This window comes from Diabrotica virgifera, chromosome 9 (assembly GCF_917563875.1).
Source record: "Diabrotica virgifera virgifera chromosome 9, PGI_DIABVI_V3a".
Taxonomy (NCBI): Eukaryota; Metazoa; Arthropoda; class Insecta; order Coleoptera; family Chrysomelidae; genus Diabrotica; species Diabrotica virgifera.
The window spans coordinates 219,891,676-219,914,387 of NC_065451.1; the positions used below are offsets into that span (position 1 = coordinate 219,891,676).

The following is a 22,712-nucleotide window of genomic DNA, read 5'->3' on the forward strand; positions in this document are numbered from 1 at the left end:
AAAAAATGTTCTTACAAGTTTTTTCGTAGGATGCATGGTTTTCGAGATAAACGCGGTGGAACATTCAAAAAATCGAAAAATTGCAATTTTGAACAAGAATAAGTTTTGATTAAAAAATAAAATAGCAATTCTGCTGACAGCATTTGAACGTTTAAGTCAAATGATACTGGTTTTAATTATTTGCATTGCTAAAAACTAATTTTTTTATTATTAAACAAAGCTATTTTTTTATAAGCCAAAAAATTGTTTATAATTTTAAAACATTGCTGAGGCCCCTTAAATAATCCGATTTTTGTATGTAAAAAAATTAGCCAACTTCTAAATGGTTTAGTTTTTGTTCAGAAAGATTTTAAAAAATTAGAACTTTTTAAAAATATTTAGATTGCAAATTTATTATGCAAAATCTATTAAATCGATTTTAATGAAATTTAGTAGACCATTTAAGTAAGTTATAAGAATTTTCTAAGCGAATTACTAAGGTTCTCAGTGCAACCAAAGTGGTTGAGGAACATTGAATAACAACAGGCGTATTTTGCCCCCTTATTTTGTATTTATTGCTATATTGCAGAAAAGGTAATATCTTAAGACATTTTTGACCAGTCGTATATCATTCAAAATTCAATTATCTCTATTTTATTTCTCTAAGACTATGTTCCAAAACGAATCGTTTTAAAGTTATAAGCAAAGAAAGCAGAAAAAGATCGATGTGGTTCAAAATTTTTAAACATTTTAATTTTTTTATTAATGTTCCGGGGATATTTGAGAAGGAGCATAAGTCAATTATTATTACTGAAGGTGTCACCTAACTTTCTCTGCAAAAATCCGAATGCCAACTCTCACATCTAAAAATAGACGTTTTTTTACAGATTATTCCTGGTCTATTTGTACCTACACTTTGTATACACATCATATTTATTTACAAAATTTTATATGACAATACCTAACAAGTTTGTGTTTAAAATTTATAAAGTGGGATATGAATTATCTACGTTAATTTGGCACGTATTTTGTCCTCTTGCTAGCTTCATGTATCCATCTTCACCCCAATCTGCTCCCCATGAATTTTTGATAACAATGTACTCATCAGTGTAACCTGTAGCAAGTATGGCATGGTTTATATTTTTTCCACATTCTTCGTCATCAAAAACTCCTCCTCCATATAATGACCATTTAGTTGCATCAGCGGAAACAGCGATTGGGCCAACGGTAGCTAAAAATAAAAATCAGATTAGAAAATATAAAATTCGGAATGTATAAAAACAGTGTCGCACTTTATTTTTTGGAAAAACTGAACAAATAAACTCCTGCTGTGTTGAAACTATTCCAAATAAAGTCGTAAATAGAAAATTCGGAATCTATATTTAGTTTTAGTATAAAAACATGTGCCGCACTATATTTTTTGAAAAAAATCGCCCTGAAATATCGCCCAGGATCCGTACTTAATCTATTAAGAAAGCTGCATAGGATCGACCTCAAGCTAAAAAGGTCTTCTACCATTTAGGATATGCCCTTTTTGCATCGAGATAATGTTGCTATCAGGATAGAAAATCGAAAAGACGGTTAACATAACATTTAAAAAAGTTAAAAATTCATAGTAGGTACAACTCTCAAATTTTATTAGTATGTTTTGATTGACATTAGGTCTGTTCCAACCAAACTAGTTAGAAATCGTCAAACAGTTGGCCAGTGCGAGAACATAATAAAGTCAGCAGAGCTATTCCATCTGCTCGCGCTGGTCGATTTTCGCTGATAGTTTCTGACTGGCTAGTTGGAACAAACCTTGTAAGAGGAATTTGGGTACATACAATCGAAACAATTTGGTTTAAAATATTCTAAAATCTTTGTTTGTGTTACTGTTGCTTCACATTTTACAATAGCTGATGTTCTTAATAAACGTAAAATAACGCGATCTACTTTATTGTCAAGAATACCACAGGATGAATTGTTGCATGTGCGTTGCAACATCTCTAGCTTTTTGCGCAAGTCTTTGTCAGTTGCAATAGCATCATCGTCAAATTCCAAGTCTGTGTCAGCTTCAGAATCTGTTTCTTCCGCCTCTGTTGCCATTTCAACGATTTCATCATGTGTCAGCAATCGATAGCTGTTTGCATCCTGATCACAAATTAGCCATTCGTTTGGCTTATCGCAATGCTCAAACAAAATGAATTGATGGCTTAAGGTCTAGATACTTATATAGTCAATACAACTTAGGTAAGGACCCTGACGGTTAACAGGTGACGGTTAATGGAGAGACGGATAATCGAGCTTCTACTGTAAAGGAATACGTGCTTGGCAGGTGGAAGTCAATGGATAGGAACGACTGGGGAGAAATTCTTTAGGCGATTAAATATTCACAAAGTGTTGTAAAGACAAAATAATTATGGCAAATAGTTAAAAATTTAACACCTACTGTCCTTTATAATTCTTCATTATATTGGTATCCTAAACTTGGACATACAACTTTTATATTTATAATAATAATTAATGTATTATGAACGAAGAGTAAGTTACTTGGTTTGTCATGAGATGGACTTCAAAAAGTAGATATCCTGTAAATGTAGACTGTAAACGTGGAGGTTTTCTGGTTAAGCTGAAGAAAAGTTTATTTTATGTTTGCATAGTCAATAAAGACTAGCTCAAGATTCTCAAGCTAGACATAGACTCTGAACCAGCGGGAAACGACAAAATTACTGGTACTTGAAAGAAAGATACTGTGGACTATCTATGGGCCTTGCACAGAAGAGACAACAGGAGAATGGAGAAGAAGACACATTGATGAACTCCAGACAGTATACGGAGATAAAAAATTGTACGCTACATTAAAGCAAACCGAATAATATGGGCGGGCCACGTGCTAAGATCGAATGACGAAACACTTCTGAACGCCACATTCTGGGAAAGGCTCGATGGCAAAAGTCAGTTTGTCGCCCAAGAAAGAGATGGAAGGACGCAGTAGCCAGTGACCTACGCAAAACGGAAGTACAGCAATGGGAAATAGCTGCTCAGGACCGACAACAATGGGGGGAAATAGTAAACGTGGCCAAGACTCACATAGAGTTGTAGAGTCTTATGATGAGTTGTATGGTGATAGTCAATAAAACTATGTTAAACTTAATGATTTAGATAATGAACTTACCGAGAGCTGAAATTAAAGCTTCTTCCGTTGCATTCAGATGTGTGTATCCCGAGATGGGACCGAGCGACATTTTGACATCTTCTCGGCAAACATCATCTTTCATAGTATATGGATAATCCTCTTCGGAGGGCATACGGTTATGTTTAAGAAACCTGAAAGCTAACCTTTGGTCTCCACCACCACATCCATCGTTTTCCTCAGAACAGTCGACAAGATATTGAGGACTCAAAGGAACTCTTTGGTTGTAGTTGATTGCTACTTGTCCCTCTAGAGCTCCAACCTAGAAAATGATGGTTGAAACAATCAAGTTTTGTCCAATTTTGTCCAAAGTTCAATTTCAAGTGATTTTAATAATTAATCACCAGCGACCTTACATCGTAGTTGTGTAACAAAAAAAAAGACTTTTGTTGGAGTGAAAGTAAAGAGAATGATATACTCCAACAGAAATAAGGAAAACGAGAAGAAAACTAGCTAATTGCTAATGAGACAAAAATTGTGCGGCTTCTACGTTCAGAAACCGAAGTAATAAAATACTTCTTTTGCAGTAGTATTAGTAGAGGAAGATGCAAAGATGAAGAAAGTTGAAGAATGAGCCTGATAATAGATATATGAAGAGACAAATGCAAACTGAATGGAGTCACTCAAGGATGGATACGGCTCATTTGCATGGCTGTCCAAGACGGTAGCTCAAAGTAGATAAAGATGATAACTAGAAAAGGTAAATAATAAAATAAGAATAATGTACTGAAATTAGATAAAGAAGAACAAATTAAATGACACTAACAAATCATGGGCGCCAAGAAAATGATCTTCGATCACTCTTCCAGGTATCTTACACTGCTGTCAAATATTAAATATATTAAATCAATAAGTATATGTAAATATAAAGGAATAATAAGAAATTAAATGCAAAATAAATAAACATTTATTAAAGAAAACTACTAGATTTTTGACAATCTCTGAGTTAAACAATGCATATACAGTGACTCTAACATGACAAAAGTTATCGTTAAACATGATATACAATATAACGACAGTTCTGTTATATATATGTACAAAGTTATATATCTCTTACTCATATATAGAGTACAACTCACATGAGACTACCAAGTGGTTATAATACGCTTGCTACGTACAACTAACTTAAAACCCGAAAAATATGACTAATAATATAAAACAGCAGGCACAAGCCTGACTATGAGAAATTACAATAATCAATTAAGCAAAATTAATGAGTGAAAGTTATAGAAATGAAGTTAAGATAATACCTAAACGACAACCTGAATTTACCGAACAAATGAAGTAAAGCGAATAAACAATAAAATATCTGGGAAAAAAGAAACTAATATGACAAAATAAAGATCAAACCAATAATAAAATATAAAAACCTAATTTTCGGGGGCTTATTACCTTGTGCACAAGTAATTTACCGTAGATCGTAAATAAGTTTGGGAACCTAATACATTAATATACAAATGTATTATATAGAAAACAAAGGTAAGCTAAATATGAAAAAAGTAATTAATAAACATAGTGCATTAAACCAAAACGTCTGAGATATAAAAACACAGTAGTTACTAATATCACCAAACTGATTGTTCCCAAACAAACCCATTCCTCAAACGAATATCCAAAATGTTCCCAGAAAATGAGCACCAGGATGGTGCAAAACCATGCTTCCTACAAGCATAGGTGAAGAGACCGAAAATGGAGCTGGAACGCTCCGCTTGCTCCCAGGTGACTGACTATGTAGCCGGAATAGGTTCCTCTCAGGTGGGTGAGGGGTCCATGACTTCCCAGGTTCATGTTGTATTACTTCCCCAAAAGGCGCGAATAAACTCCTAGTGGACTGCCATTTTCCCTGGTTCAAGACAGAGCTGGGTACTATAATATTATTTTAACGACAAACTGGAAACTTTAGACAAAACTTAATTAATTTCTGGAGATATTCTCCGCCATTTTGGGTACTGGTACTACACTATTCCGGGCACATAAGTCGAGTGACGAGCGAGATCCGCTTCTCTGACAAGGTAAACGTCAAAATCTCTCAGAACACGAAAGAATATTTCTCGCTAGGTGGCGTATACAACTATACTCGCTAGGGTGAGGCAGATAACTGGCCTATTAGAAATATCTCGAGAACTAAAGGCAACAGAATCATAAAAATTGGCATACAGGAGTTTTGAAGGATGATCTATTAAATGAAAATATTTTCATCTCTTTGCAACTTCCGGTTATACCGGAAGTTGCTTATAACTTCGTTTTTTTAAATGGGACACCCTGTATATTTTTACATTTTTGGATTCTTCTCGATGTATTCTTTCTTAAAATATGAGGATTTGTAATGTTATAAAGGGTATTTTAAAAGATAATTACGTTTTTTATTAATTTCGTAGCAATATTCACACCCTGTAGAATTGTAGTAGTTTGACAACTAAAACTCTACTTACGTTCAAATGATTTTTAATATGTAGACTATATTGTTAAGAATCATTAGTATAGCTAAATTTTTAATTTTAGTATACAGGGTTGGTGGAAACTCGGAATGAGTATTTTCTGAGTTTTCTTAAATGGAACACCCTGTATTTTAGTATTGTAATGAAATGATATTGTATGGTACTTTTTTATTTATTAAGCATTCCCTGTACCTAACTGCTTTAATTTGTGCTTAATTGTTAATCGCACCAACAATCTTAACTACGTAGGTTTTTTGATAGCTAAACCATTATTGGTAATTTTAAGGATCAGTCTGAATTAATATGTATTTATTTCTGAAAAATTATTTGTGATTGAATATTTTCATGACCAACCTAATAAAATTTTACGTATTTTTTGTTGCAATTAATGTTTAGCTTGAATCACCAATAACTCACAAATTAAAGCAGTTAGGTATAGGGAATACTTATAAAATAAAAAAGTACTATGAAATATCATTTCACTACAATACTAAAATACAGGGTGTTCTATTTAAGAAAATTCAGAAAATATCCATTCCGAGTTTCGACCAACCCTGTATACTAAAATTTCAAAATTAGCTATACTAATGATTCTTAACAATAATAGACTATATTAAAAATCACTTGAACGTAAGCAGAGTTTTTAATGTCAAACTATTACAATTCTACAGGGTGTGAATTTTGCTATGAAATTAATAAAAAAACGTAAATATCTTTTAAAATACCCTGTATAATATTACAGAATCTCATATTTTAAGAAAAAAGATATTGAGGAGAATCCAAAAATGGAAAAATATACAGGGTGTCCCATTAAAAAAAACCAAGTTTTAAGCAACTTCCGGTATAACCGGAAGTTGCAAAGAGATGAAAATATTTTCATTTAATAGATCATCCTTCAAAACCCCTTTATTCTAATTTTCATGATTCTGTTGCCTTTAGTTCTCGAGATATTTCTAATAGGCCAGTTATCTGCCTCACCCTATATAGTACGTTCCATCAGTGATACCAAAACACAATTAGGTGTGGCATCGTTGCAAGAAATTTTTAAATATAAAAGATAATAATTAGACATAGTTAATTACGCGAAAATTAGAGAAATTATTGAATAGATCAAGAGAAAACCATTATAAAAAATAATCAAAGAGATTCAAAAAATACTCTGGTAACGTATCGAACCGTTACAGTTGTTGTCCCAGTTATCTTAATTTATGTTACAATCAAAAGCTAATTCAGCTAGGAACTTGCAAACTAGTCTGAACAAGGTCCCAAAGAAACGTGCCCTCTTGTTCAGTTAATTTTGTCGACTTCCATAATCTAATAGACAACTTGGAGTGACTTGGACATTGAACAAAACACATATTCACTAAACGCAAGCAACTTGGACCCAAACTAAGAAACATCTATTGGCTCATCGGTTGCAGATTAAAACTCTAATTAAACAACAAAATATTATTATACAGGGTGTCCAGAAACTCTACCGACAAACGAAGACAGGAGATTCCTCATATAATTTTAAGACATTTTAACCCAATTCATCTAGTCCGAAAAACGGTGTATTTTACCAACTTGTACCAAGAGTAACTTTTAGTACTAGAATACCTCATAGTTTAATAATCTAAAGTCAAAAATTCTTAAAATTTAAAGACAAAAAAGTTATGCGATAAAATAACTCTTGGCCTACCCAAAACGAACGCATATGGCCGCTACTAGAAATTCGCAATTAATGAAATCGATCCATCTCTGGAATATAATTAAACTTACCAGTTTTCGTTTTTCTAAATGGTTTTTTTGAATTTTTTTTTTTGAAAATTCAAAAAACGAAAAATTTTCAAATCGATTTTTCTGGAAAACGTTGTATTTTACCGAGTTAAAGCCAGAGTATCTTTAAATACTAGCACATCTCATGATTTAATAATCCGGTGTCAAAAATGCTTAGAAGTTAAAGACATAAAAGGTATTCGATAAAATAACCGTTGCCCTACCCAAAACGGACTCCTATGACCAGTACCAGAAGTTCGCAACAAATGTAATCGATTTATCTCTGGAAGATAAATATGCGTACCAATTTTTATTTTTCTAAATAACAGAGTTCTTGAGTTATTTAAGAAAAACTAATTACAAGACACCATCTTCAAAAAGCAGTAGCTCCCTTAGGAAGCATTATCGGACTAGAAGAATTGAGTTAAAATGTCTTAAATTTATCTGAGGAATCTCCTGTCTTCGTTTGTTGGTAGAGTTTCTGGACACCCTGTATACAGTGTGTCTGCGTAACTTGGAACCATATGGGAAACTTTTTTAATATCCATTTTACGAAAAAAAGTTATTCTTTATAAAGTGCCCTGCATAATCTAAAACCTAAGATGCAATCATCAGATATCAAATTTTATCAACCGTATACGAGGTATGTCAAAAAATATGAATTTCGCTCAAGAGCAAAGTGCCTTTATATTGCACAATATCGAAAATTGTCATTGAGAAAAGTTGTCTGTAATTAAAAATTATGTTATAATCTGCATTTACACCCTTCTAATTGAAAAAAAAAATTTGAAAATTTTCCTAAAATCACGGACACACATCATTTTTATTTATGATAGCACCGTTATTATTAATTTTACGAACAAAGTTATTATTTATAAAACGTTCTGCATAGTCTAACAACTAAGATAAAATTATAAGATAATAAATTTTGTCAATTTTATGCAAGGTATGTCAAAAAATATGAATTTCGCTGAAGAGTAAAGTACCTTTATTTTTCACAATATTGAAATTTGTTATTATAAAAAGTTGTTCAGAATTAAAAACTATATTTTAATATTAATTACATCCTTCTAGTTGAAATATTGTAAACTATAAAGGTATTTTATTCTTGAGCGAAATTCATATTTTTTGACGTGCCTCGTAAATAATTGAAAAAAAAAATTGATATCTTATGATTGCATCTTAGTTTTGTGACTATCCAGACATTTTTATAAAGAATAACGTTTTTTCGCAAAATTAGTAATAACGGAGTTATCTTAAATAAAAATGATGTTGGGTATCCTTAAATTGAGGAAAATTTTCAATTTTTTTTTCAATTATATTATGGTATCATTATATATCATGGTGCCATATATACAGGGTGTCCCAGACTAATTTAGCCACGCTATATCTCTTAAACGAATAGAGATTTTCGAATGGGACAAAAAGTGATATATTCTACTTGTAATACACTTTAATATGGCGTACAAAAAAATCATCCCCTAAATATTCATCCCTTAGTTACAACCCCTAACTTTAATTTTTTTAATAGCACCGTGTATATTTTTTTATAGTTTTGGATGTGGTCTTTTATCGTCTATTCAACACATTTTTTGAAAATAAAATCGGTTCGTAAATAACCAAGACACTATCAGGTTATTTTTGTTAATTGTGTGTCCCAGACTAATTTATCCAGGCTATATTTCTTAAAAGAATAGAGATTTTCGAATGGGACAAAAACTGATCTATTCCATTTGTAATACACTATCATATGGCGTAGAAAGAATTCATCCTATAAATATTCATCCCTAATTTACAGGGTGCTATTAAAAAAATAAAGTTAGGGGTTGTAACTAAGGGATGAATATTCAGGGGATAATTTTTTTTCTACGCCATATTAAAGTGTATTACAAATGTAATAGATCAGTTTTTGTCCCATTCGAAAATCTCTCTTCGTTTAAGAAATATAGCCTGGATAAATTAGTCTGGGACACATAATTAACAAAACTAAACTGATATTTTCTTGGTTATTTACGAACCGATTTTATTTTCAAAAAATGTGTTGAATAGACGATAGAAGACCACATCCAAAACTAAAAACAATATATAGGGTGCTATTAAAAAAATTAAAGTTAGGGGTTGTAACTAAGGGATGAATATTTAGGGGATGATATTTTTCTACGCCATATTAAAGTGTATTACAAGTAGAATACACCACTTTTTATCCTATTCGAAAATCTCTATTCGTTTAAGAGATATAGCGTGGCTAAATTAGTCTGGGACACCCTGTATATGGACCATATGTTATGGTCAATAATATAACCATATTTAAGACAAATGTTTATAAATTCACACAAACAATGTTTAACTTCTGTTTAGATAACTTTAAAAGAGGTTATTCATTGGAATAATAGTCTGCGTGTCATCAGTTTCATTGTCAGAAAAAAGGCTTTTTGCTTACTAGGAAGATTGCAGATCTCTCTAGGACCTAGGAGATAATAATAATAAAAAAAGCTAATTGTAACATTAAAGCAATAATTAATAAAAAAGTTTATATGAGGGAACATCATAGAAATACTTACGCTACTGAATGCCCAACACGACCCACAAGATCCTTGGTCCCTTACAGGCAGTACTGCATTCTCGGTCCTCCAATCAACAGACGAAGGCACCTTAACGTTTGGATCGGCAGTATACACTCCCAAACTCTTGTCAAGTTTGGGTTTTGAAGCAGATTGGCGTTTTAATAGAGCCTCGAATTCTTCTTTGGTCCAATCGGCGAATTTAGTGACCCCCTTGAACCATCCCACCTCTCCTTTGGCGTATCTTGCGTTGTGCTCTTCGATTTCGCGAAGGTTGTCTTGGAAAATTTGGAATCTTAGTTTATCTTCTAGTAGTTTGTATTGTTTTGAATGTTTAGCCTAAAAGTAAAAGTAAAATAAAATAAATATAAACGGTTGCATTTCGATCCAGTTCGAGTTGTTTAGCATTCTCTTACACGTGTTTCAGGGTCTGCCCATCATTAGAGAGACTTATAAGAAGACTGAACTGAATCAAAACGTACTAGCTGGTTGACAATTATAGTAAATCCATGTAAATCTTCGTCATTTTTGTACTCTATTTGTCAAATAAGAACGTGAAGCAAAATAAATAGAGACGGTTGCGTTACTATTCAAATCAAGTCTCTCTCTCTCTAGTTATTTTTTTTTTGAAAAATGGCTTTGGCAGAGCCAATTAGCCAGACTTGTTTGTGATTTGATTGTAGATTCATAGTCATAAATTTCTTATAAACATAACTACATTCTACAACAGGGGTGGGCAAACTATTTTTAGAGCGGGCCACAAAATGTTTTTGTCCTATTACCGAGGGCCGCAATATTTGTTACCTTAACTCGTTCGAATTGTTAACTTTTACTAGGGGGGGGGGTATGATTTGAAATCAACATTTCAAGCACCTTTTTTTGAATTTTTTAAATTAAATATACATATTAGTACAATTCAAAGAATATTAAAAAAATTCAAGACTAAATATTGAAAAATAAGCCACCGGTGGCAAATTTTTACAGACACCTCAAAAAAAATAGATTTTGCAGTAAACATCAGAACTCGTAATTGGATCATATGAAACAAAAAATTCAAAAATATTTTATTAGCATGAGTTTCTTGAGGTAACGCTCCAGAGTTTTTTTTTAGGTTTAAGGATGTTTGAGTTTTTTATATCACCCAGAAGTCAAAATAACGAAATTTTTTTTAAAAGGGTGAAAATCAACATTTATTATCGTTACAAAAAATAAGCCAAAAACAAAAAATATCTCGACAGAGTTACCTCACAAAATGTCTGAAGAAAATCTATGAAAAATTTCAGGTGGATCTGTCAAGTTTTGATGTTTCGATTTCCCTTTTCGTAGGGGAGCCCATGCGGGAATTTTTGCAGTTACTCGAGCGCGTCAGATTAGCATATGGGGAGAAATCTGGTACCCTGCAGATGTACCTCTACTATATATTGGTACTTAACACAGGGGAGTTCGTTAAGAGGGGCCCGAAAAAAAATCTATCCTTAAAAAACTCGAAATTGTAAGATTAAGATAAGGTGATAAGGTAAGTTAAGTACATGCAAAAGAGTATATTTCAAAAATCTGACGATTTGAACCGGGCGTAAGGAAATGGGTGAGTCCCAAAATTTCACAAGAAAAAAGCGAATATTTCGCGAAATGAATGACAGATCGAAAAACTAAAAAATATGTGCTCAATATTTGTTAAAAATCTATCGAATGATACCAAAGACGACTTCCTACGGAAAGGGGTGGGGGTAAATTTAATATTTTAAGTACGAATCCGGCGATATTTTACGAAATGAACATCAGATCGAAAAACTGTAAAATACACATTAAATATTTTTGAAAAATCGATCGAATGTCACCAAACACGACCCCCCACGGAGGTGGGGTGGGGGTTACTTTAAAATCTTAAATAGGAGCCCTCATTTTTTTATTGCAAATTTGGATTCCTTACGTAAAAATAAGTAACTTTTATTCGAAACGTTTTTTCGAATTATGGATAGATGGCGTTATAATCGGAAAAAACGATTGTTGGAAATGGAAAATTAAATTAAAAAATGGCAAGCGCCCATTAAAATGGAAAACTTTATTTAACTTTTTTTGATTTTAGGACCTATTCTTCATAACCCAATAGGTCCCCGTAACGCTCGAGTGACTGCACATTTAGCATACTTTGCTCCCCTACTATTTGATTGATCTTTGATTCCCCGCATTGTTTTTATTTTCTTTGAAAGAATTAAATAATAAAAAAAATTATGAAATATAAAATTTATTATTTACAAATTTACAATAATATTTATGAAAAATATGAAAAACGAACCTTAATGGCTTTTATAAAACTTTATTTTAGTTTTATGTCCTCGTTCATGATTCTTTCCAGTCCTCAATGGATTTTTATTTGTGTTCATTAATCAAAATGTTTGTTCGCAAAAAAATGTCAAACTATAAATTTAGCTATGTACTTTCGGACATTTGCAAAGATTTGTAAAATGCAAAAATATGTAAATTAATTTATAATTTCTAGTTGAATATAAACTGCTACGCAATAAATTGAACTGAAAAATGATTTCTTAGAAGTGATAAAGAAAATGATATATCTTCAATATCTTTGAAACGATTTTCAAATTCTGTCAGGAAATTACAAATTTTTCCTTCATAAATTTTAAACTTATATTTTCTGGTACAGTATTGAATGATTTTAGTGAGGGAAATAATTGAACTAATTCTTTCTTTTTTATATGATCAATAAATATAATTTGGGTTTCATTTTAATAGTTTAATTTTTCGTTTACAACTTGTAAATTTAGCAAATTTATAGCAGTTTTTCATTTCTAAAAATACAGTAATTTTTCTCCTAATTCACAACATCTTTTAGGAACTTTTTCTAAACTTAACCATCAAAGATGATTATGGTATAAGACACCAGTATGTTCTGTTTCTAACTCTTCCAAAAATGCTATGAATGCACGATGATTTAATCCTCTTGAGCGAATAAAATTAACAATATATTAGTTATAATTGAAATGACGTTGTCGACTTGCAAAACATTTTTGCATAATACATGTTCTGTAAATTGTTCATCAACGTAATCTTTAAATTTTCTCAACATTACAATATTTGCTCCTCTTAAATTTGGTGCTTCGTCAGTTGTTAGGTACACTTACTAGGTGGTTACGGATTAATTTAAAATTTTCCAATATAGTTCCCGATTACTTCAACAATATCGTTTCCATTTGTTGAAATTTATTGAGGGAGCCGACAAAATTCTGTGCCGGAAACCCAAATAATTGCCCGCGTTATGTTGAAAATTTGCGGAAAAATCACCTTCTGCGAAAGTGTTAATTAATAGCTGCATTATCTATTTACATATTTATTAATATTAGCAATAATTTTAAAAAATCTTTAAAAGAAAATAATTTAATTTTATCCGCGGGCCACAAAAAAATGTATAAAGGGCCGCATGCGGCCCGCGGGCCGCACTTTGCCCACCCCTGTTCTACAATATTATTTTTATAGATACATTTGTACATTGTGTAGCTTTTTTTTATTTTGTTTTTTTTTTAATTATTTTACTGTTTTTTTAATATGTATTTTAATTTGTGCGAAACACTTTTTTTTACTTCTTTTTTTTATTCTTTTTTTATTTTTGTTTCTATTTTTTTTTCTTTTTTTTTTATTTATTATTTTTTTGTTATTATTTTATTATGTGTTTTTTTTATATATTATTTTTTTTTAATTTTTTCAAACCACATTAACAACTTATGCCTATTATATTACGTTTACAACTTGTATTTACATAATTTAACATGTTTATAAATGAGATGAAGAATTTCCATATCATTTGTAAATATTAAAGTATTATGGTTTATTGGGAAAAAACATTTTAAATCTTTTAATTCCTTATAAAGGTCGTTTATGTTATTTATGTTTAAATGACATTCTAATATGACATGTGTTAGATCTCCGATTTTGCCACAAGTAGGGGAGACCGGGGCTGGTTGGCGCCCCGGGTTGGTTGACGCACTAAGATTTACTTACAACTAAAAGACTTGAGAACATCGCAATCAGCGGTGTCCGAAGCATTTCGATGACCACCACTCACAAACGTTACTCTTAGTTTGAGATCAGTAGTGATAGAGTGTACACGGCACATTTTTCGTTTTTTGGCGTGGTAAGTAAATTTTTAATATCTCACACTTTTTGTTGTAAAGATTTTATTTTAAGAGATAATGTAATATTTTCTCTTGTATAATGATGGCAAAATCTTCTTTTATAATATGTTCTCGTTAGATTTAATACAAATGCCACATTTTAGGTATAGTTTTAGTAAATACAAAATGGCATCACGTGGGGTTGGTTGACGCACCCTCTAAGGGGCTGGTTGGTGTATGCGTCAACCAACCCCGACCCAAAAATTCACATTTTCTTTAATTTATTTTATTTCAGCAAAATGCGTATCTATAAAATAATGTCCGAGAAGGGAAAAACCCCACCAGATGTTATGCTAAGGGCAGTCAGAGAGATAAAAGGAACCTGATGACGTTTCTCTTTTTGAAAACAAACTTGATTGTCAAATGAACTGTTCTGAAAGTTCCATTCAAGAGGAGAATAAGAACTCACCTTCTATCACTCCATTAAAATTAAAGCCTTTACCAAAAGCTGCAGCTAGAAAGGAACAACCTAAAAATAATAAAAGAAAGCGTCATACAGCAATCTTGACAGATACGCCTGTAAAAAATGCTCTTGAGGAGGAACAAAATAATACAAAAACTGCCAAAAGAAGGATTGGTTCAAAAAAAGAAACAAAGGCCAAAAACAAAAAAATGAAGGAAATTGATGAAGATTGTATCGATTCAGACGAAGAGGACTCCTTTTGCCTCTATTGTATGGACAAATACAAAAATAGTGCTTCGGGGGAAAACTGGATACAATGCTCAAATTGCAAAATGTGGGCGCATGAGGCTTGTGCTAACAATCCTGGTATTTTTTTGTTTGTGTAAATTGCGAAAGCAATTAATGTTTTTCTTACACTTAGGTATTTTAATGTTTTTGTACGTATGTTATCTACAGTTCATATTAATGTATTTAGTTATTTAGATTTACGCCTTTATGATTGTATGTATTTTTTTTAAGTTTTTTGATAAAATGTTTTTACATTTTAATTTAAAATGTGTTTTAAATTATTTTTTTTTGTCTGCGTCAACCAACCCCAGGTAGTGCGTTAACCAACCCCGTGACGGGGCTGGTTGGCGCACAGTGACATACATGTTTCCTTCTCAAATTGAACATAAAGTACAGCCTGTAAGATGTTTATTTTTACAAAATCTCTTGCCCAAAAGATTAGATTTTCGTACATTGAGCAAAAAGTTGTAATAAATCTTTTAATTTAGCATCTAGGTACAAAAATGTAAAAAATGCGTCAACCAGCCCCGGCCTCCCCTACAATTGGGAGTATCTGACAAGCCGATTCTATGCATGTAATATGGCGTAAGAGCATGATTGGCTCTCAGCCGATTAATGGTCTTTATAAAATGTCTGTTATATTCTGTGTAAAACCATCTTTTTGAGAATATCCTAGGGTTACAATGAGCAAAATTTGAGCCAGTATTACATTCTCTGTAATGCAATTGCCAATTATTTTTAAGTTTTTGTCTGCTAAAAGTATCAATATCTGAAGCTGGAATTAAATTTTTGTTTATTTTTTCTCCGATCACATAAGCTGATTTAGCAAAATTGTCAACTATTTCATTGCCTTTTATTCCCGAATGACCCTTAATCCAAGCAATTGTTACATTTACTCCTAATTGTGTAATTTCAAACAGAGTTTTAAGTATATTCAATTCAATGTGGTTTATGTGTTTGACTGTTTGAATGTTACTTAATCTGTCCACCACGCTTTTACTGTCAGTAAATATAACATAATTGCTAGTTGGATTCAGTAGTACATACTGAACAGCAAACATTACTGCTATCATTTCTGCTGTGTATATTGAGCATTCAATAGGTAGGCTATATTGATGATGGTAATTTTTATTTTCGTGGAATACTACACAGCCCGTTCCATTTGCGTCTCTTGACCCATCGGTAAATATGTACTGAAAATTTGACCATTTTTCTCTAATAAGTATATCAAACATATTTGGCGGTAAATGTGAGTTTAAATAACATGTTTTAACCTTGTTAGAAAATAATGTTTTTGTCATTGCACTGTAGTAAGGCGGAATTTGGCTTTTATAGATAACTTCACTGCACTTTACCGTACTTTGATAACTTTCTACCAAAGGTATAGATTTTTTAGTTCTCCAGTACCTATGAGTGAGGTCTAAAACTGATAGCTCATGTAGATCTTGAAGGTATTTACATTTTTTGGACAGAATTCGAGTTGTAAATTTATCACTGAGAAATTGGCGGCGTAAATGCAATGGAGGTTCCACTGCTTCATTTTCCATTATTTGGACTGGAGTGGATTTTAAATAACCTAGGCATAATCTTAAGCATTTATTTTTTTGAATTTCAATTTTATTTAGAAGTGTATTGGTCGCTGATCCAAATAAATGACAGCTATAGTCGAGAATGGGTCTGATCATGTTACGGTAAAACATCAAACAATATTTGGGTCTGCTCCCCAATTTGTTTTACAGAAAGTTCTTAAAATATTTATTGAGTTTTCGATTTTTTAACAATATGATGAATGTGATCTTTCCAAGACAATTTCCTGTCTAGATAGGTACCAAGATACTTAACACAGCTTTTAATTGGAAAATTAAATTTTCCAACGTTAAGATTGCCATGTGGAACTCTACGCTTTTTTGTAAAGTAACACACCTCAGTTCTTGTGTCAGAAATTGATAATCCTACTTCTTCGTAGCACTGATTTACGATTTCTAATGCGACTTTTAAATTATCCTCACATCCACTTAACAATTTTCCTTCTGTATATAAAACAACATCATCAGCATATTGAAGAATTTTTGTATTGTTGGGTATACTAACTTCAAGATCTATGTTGTACAGGATGTATAAAATCGGGCTTAAAATACTCCCCTGTGGCAATCCAATATTAGTTAGTCGAGGATATGAAAATTCATCATTATTAATTTTTAAATAAGTTAATCTGTTGGAATATAAAGATTTTAAAAAGAGAGCAAATGAATTGGGGATTCCAATATACAACATTTTTTTGTAAAGAATGTCTAAATTAACATTATCAAAAGCAGCGGAAATGTCAAGGAACGCAGCTGCTGTAGACTTATTTCTTGTAAAGTTAAGTTGAATTGACGTAACTAGAGCTGCAGTTGCATCTTGAGTAGACCTAGATTTGCGAAAACCATATTGGGATCTTGGAAGTATACCATCGTATAAATATATATCCATCGTATAAATATATATCGTATAACCTCTCTCTAGTTATTTGTGTTTATTAGCGTATCTATCATAAAATTCATATAAGAATATGCTTACCTTGAAAGAGACCCAGTGATCATAATTGTTCAATTGGGCAGTAATTGCCACAATAAGACAAGCAATAACAACAATCACTTTCATTGTGTATTATCTAAAATAAAAATATCCAAAGATTATTAAAAATCTGTAAGGCACTTAAAACAAAATAAAGCAGAAATAGATTTGAAATATCTAACAATAAAAAACTGAAAACATTTGTTTTCTATACTTCCACAAAATTTATTGGGAGTTATACTTCTTTAGGCGCGATTGAGAGTAAAATTTTATAATACTGCGCGCATGCGTACACAGACAGTATGGCGTTTAGTTGCTAGATCTTTCAAGTTATGTATAAATATATCAGTGCAAGAAAAGGTGTGAAAAGAATATATTAGTGTTTTTAGTGAATATATTTATTATAATTTTTGTGTCTTTGGATTTTTCTTCCTCAGGAGTAAGATGAGTATTATTAAAACATTTTATTGTATATTTATTATACTTGTCTGTTTGTTACCGTGAATTGTCATTAGGTACGTCCGAACCGATATAGACACAGTCCTCGTAGCGTATTTGGTATAGCATTCGGCCAGAGATCGAGAAGTCTTGAGTTCGAGTCCGGAGCAATCCTATACTTTTTTTTTATTTTTTTGAAAGCGGTAAGCACAAAATTAGTTTGGTGTTTAAAAAAATTAATAACAAACTGTTTAAAGTATATTTATTTTTAAGAAATCATGTAATAGAAGTATAACTTCTTACGTGCGTACAAAGTACACACACATTCTTTTTTATAACTATGTGACTACAGCTGTTTCGGTAGAGTGCCTTTATCAAGTGATTTGGTTTACTATGGGTTTGCCTTTTTAAAGTCTTTAACTGAAGAGGTTGAGGAGTGTGGAGCTGTTTGTCTCGAGTTTTGAAATCAAGAGATTTGAAATAGTACAATCATTATATTCTAATATCTGTTTATTTGACACTACTTTAAATTTTGTAAAAGAAACTGCATGAGATTTTCCTATTTTTTTATTTACATAAAGCCGCATCAACCATGGACGGCTATTAGCGGATGTTGAACAATTGCAATATATATTGTGTTCATAGGCGTAACCAGGATGATCCTAAGGGGGGTTACAACTACTGGAAAGGGGGGGTTACAACTACAGGAAGGTCTCTGAGAGGTATGGTGTTAAGCGTATAGAGCTCAAAGTCCATCCCAAAGGGGGGGGGGGTTATAACCCCCAAACCCCCCTGGTTACGCCTATGATGGTGTTTGGTAAAGAATGGGACATAGCTTAATCTCAGATTCCTGAGCTTAAAATAGGGCGATTTAAGCTAACTTACCTTAGTACGAAAGTTGATAATAACCGAGATACACGGTGTCAAAGTTAAACTTTTATTTTATTTATTCTTGAATATTTCCTGACAGGCATGGGATAACAACAAGAAATTTGGTAAGCGGGAATTTGTTGGGATGAGAAATCTAAATTCGCCACCAAAAAATGATGTATTACCAAGAGGGCGCCACGTACGTATTTCAGTGCTCAATTAAAAAGTAATTTTTTTTTATCCCGCACTCTATATAATTTTTGAATCAAAACTTTTATTCTCTTAACATTTTTATTTAAAAAAGTATACTACATTTATCTCGCTAAACACAACTTAGTCCATTGAAATGTTACATTTAGTGTGCATTTCTTAGAGGAGTCAATTTTATCTTTTTAATGTGTAGGGGGTTCAGTAGAAGCTTAAGTTCAAGTTTTTGGGGTTGAGGCCCTTGTCCCCCGGCCGCCATCTTGGAAAAAGAGGTGCAAAGGGCTTTCGCGCTGTATCTCGTAAACTATCTACCCTACAGAAAATTTAATTTCACATAAAATAAAGCAAATTAAATTTTCTACAATTTTATGTTTATTACTTTTTATCGTAAAGTGACCAACAAAAAAGTTATAAACAAAAATAAGAGAAAATTTTGTAAGAAATTTCCTTTTGGAGTTTATAACTTTCTTTTACGTTCATTTCACAATAAAATAACATCATAGCGATTTTGTAGAGGATTTTTCAATAAACAATTTTCACTATAAAGTTGTTTAATTTTATTTACTATCTAGGTTTTACAGCGCTCCAAACTTGACCAGATTCTCGAATTCTCGTATAATGCTTTTCTATCTACATATATTAGACGAGCGGCATTAACCGTTATGCCAACCACGAAAATCAAATTTAAGGTGAATGATCAATTTTGGTCTATTTTTATGTTTTCGAGGTCGCTGAATCCGAATATGAAGTTTATTTTTATCTAGAGTTGGTGGAACATGTTAAAAAAATAAATTTTATACAAAAATGCCAAAAATCAATTTTGATGATTTTTCAAATTTACCTCGCTGTATCTTTGGTCGCTGTAAATATTTCCTTTTAAAAATTTTACTGTGTCATCTTTGAAGTATGTAGACAACAATGAAATTTGTCCAAAATGTTTAAACACATTAAAAAAAGAGTTGTTAATTTATTAACATTTTGTCATCATATTTCGTTAGTTTCATGTTTACTTAAAAAAGTTGAGTGACAAACTTTTTAGTTTATAATTTTAACCAACACAACAATAAAATATAGTTCATGAAGAAGTTTTTTGATAAATTTTAAGTCAAAATATTTAACAGGAAAAAAGTTATGTTACTTCATATACAAGCGGCACACCCCAAAAAACGCTTATATCTCGAGATCCTGACCACGGTGTGGTGAATGGCTAATTTTTATCATACTTTATGATTTTGATATTAAAAATCGTATTTTTGCTCTACTGAAGAATTTTGCATTTTGCGGTTGCGTCATTCTTCTTCTGAAGCGGCGAATTTGTCCTCAAAAAACTTCTTGGGCCTTTTCTATATATGCTTAGAGTTATAAGTTTTATAGTGGGAAGAAAGGTCAAAAACAGATTAATAATAGCATAGGAATGATAAAATCATAATAAATTGTATGAATAAAGAATATATATAGATAGAAAGGTAAGCCTAACTTTTGTTTTTATTGTATCCCTATGAGCATTCGAGAATCTGGTCAAGTTTGGAGCGCTGTAAAACCTATAGAAATAAATAGAATTAAACAAATGTATAGTGGAAATTGTTCGCTGAAAAACCCTCTACAAAATTGCTATAACGTTATTTTATTTTAAAATGACCTGAAAAAAAGTTAAAACATCCAAAAGAAACTTGTTAAAAAAGATTTACATATTTTTGGTTATATCTTTTTTGTTGGTCACTTGACGATAAAAAGTAATAGAAACAAAATTATGGAAAATTTAATTTGCTACCTTTTATGTTTAATAGATTTTCTGTAGGGTTGGTAGTTTACGAGATATAGCGCGAAACCCCTTTGCACCCCGTTTCCAAGATGGCGACCGGGGGACAAGGATGGCGACCCCAAAAACTTGAACTTAAGCTTCTACTGATCCACCCTACACATTAAAGAAATAAAATTGACTCCTCTAAGAAATGCAAGGAACGGCCTAAAAAATGTAACATTTTAATGAACTAACTGTTTTCGAGATAAACGAATTTTAAATCGTCGATACAACATAATTTTTTGCATAATATCATTGTAGTTACACCCGAAAAATCAACTTGAAACCATAATAGTTGTGCCAGTTTTCATATTTGTCTTATTGCATCGAAAATTCCATTTGAAGCAATTTGCGATAAATTTTTGGATATTTTTATAGTTTTAAGTTATTTTTCGTGTGTAACTACAATGATATTATGCAAAAGATTATGCGATGTTGCCTCGCAGACCGCATGTGTTAATCTCGAAAACGGTTGAGTTTAGCGAGATGAATGTAGTAGGTATACCTTTTTTAAGTAAAAATATTAAGAGAATAAAAGTTTTGATCCAAAAAGTATATAGAGTGGGTAATAGAAAAAATTGAACCCATTAAATGAGCGCTGAAAGGCGCATGTGGCGCCCTCTGGATAATACATCATTTTTGGTGGCGAATTTAGATTTTTTGGTCCAAAAGAGCCCCCGTTTACCAAATTTCGTGTTATTATCCCATACCTGTTAGGAAATATTCAAGAATAAATAAAATAAAACTTTAACTTTGACACCCTCTATTTTGGTTATTATCAACATTCGTACTAAGGTAAGTTAGCTTAAATCGACCTATTTTAACCTCAGGTTATGGGATTCCCTAGGAATCTGAGGTTAAGCTATGGCCCATTCTTTACCAAACACCTTGTATTACATTTTATACAATAAATTTATTTAAGAATTGTACTGGATAAATAATTATAATTTAAAATATTCTTCAGCTGACTTGGTTCTTCATAAATGTTGTTGATGCTTCGTTCATACGAGTAAAGTGGACATTCTGTTAGAATGTGCTTAAAGAAAGAGATTTTCCTGTATCAGAAAAGTAACATGATCAGTTGATGCGACAGAAGTTAAGCGTGACAGAAAGTTTGAGAAGAGTAAAGTTCTTCTTCGCAGCTTCTTTCGAAAGAAAGAAAGACTAAAAAAGGGAAAAAGTCCCAGATACAAATGTATAAAAATAATAATAAATCAATAATTAAATCATTATTTAAATCTGAAAACTTTTCTGATTTTCTGGTAACATCCTTAATCTCCGACTTTTACAATTTATAAGACAAGAGACGGCGAATAAAGAAAGCTAAAAGAACTCTACAATATGCAGTCATATTCCGCTTTCATTTGTCTAGGAAAAATGGTCCGAAAGTAAGTATCCTAAATACGAAAGAAAAAATAGTCCGAATAGTTGTTATCGGTAAAATATAAACAAGACGAAAATATTAAAAAATAAAAAATTAACCTGAAAACAATATTTAACCAAGTTTTATACAATTAATAGTTATTTATGATAAAAGTGTTAAACGTACACGTTTAAGGCACGCATGTGGAAGTTTGCAGAATGAGCGAAGCGAATTCTGCAATTCACATGAGTGCCTTAAAAATGTACTTTTTAACACGTATATCATAAAATATTTTTTCTACAAACGTCTTATATATCAACAATTTTAATTTATTCATTCTCAATTACAGGACAATATCTACAAAACTTTTACTTGAACTTGACTGACATTCCATTTTTATATTTTTCTTGATATTACATCAAAACTGCCTATACTGTCAATACGTAAATCATAACAACTATAGAATAACATCTTACTTTAAGGGCCGGTTGTTCGAACGCTAATCAACAATGATCATTATCAAATAATTAATTACTGTCAATGTTAATTGTTAAAACATAATTAATTACAATTCTGAGACTATAATCAATTAATATAACAATAATTATTAACATAATTAATAATAAATCTCATAATTGTAATTAATTATGTTTTCAGCAACCCAAACAAAGTTGACATTGACAGTTTT

The 22,712-nt window shown here is 31.6% G+C and overlaps 1 protein-coding gene across 2 annotated transcripts in view; it reads right to left on the reverse strand.

Annotated features, from left to right (window-relative positions):
• Positions 1-894: 894 nt before the first annotated feature.
• LOC126892058 (cathepsin L-like proteinase) overlaps positions 895-22,712 on the reverse strand; it is a 153,698-nt gene continuing 131,880 nt past the window's right edge. For both annotated transcript variants that reach the window (XM_050661492.1, XM_050661490.1), the window contains exons 2-5: positions 17,349-17,442; positions 9,912-10,250; positions 3,137-3,416; positions 895-1,210 (exon numbers count right to left, since the gene is read on the reverse strand). In XM_050661492.1, coding sequence (XP_050517449.1) covers positions 963-1,210; positions 3,137-3,416; positions 9,912-10,250; positions 17,349-17,432 — 951 coding nt within the window. In that variant the 5' untranslated portion in view covers positions 17,433-17,442 and the 3' untranslated portion in view covers positions 895-962. The remainder of the gene's footprint in view (positions 1,211-3,136; positions 3,417-9,911; positions 10,251-17,348; positions 17,443-22,712) is intronic.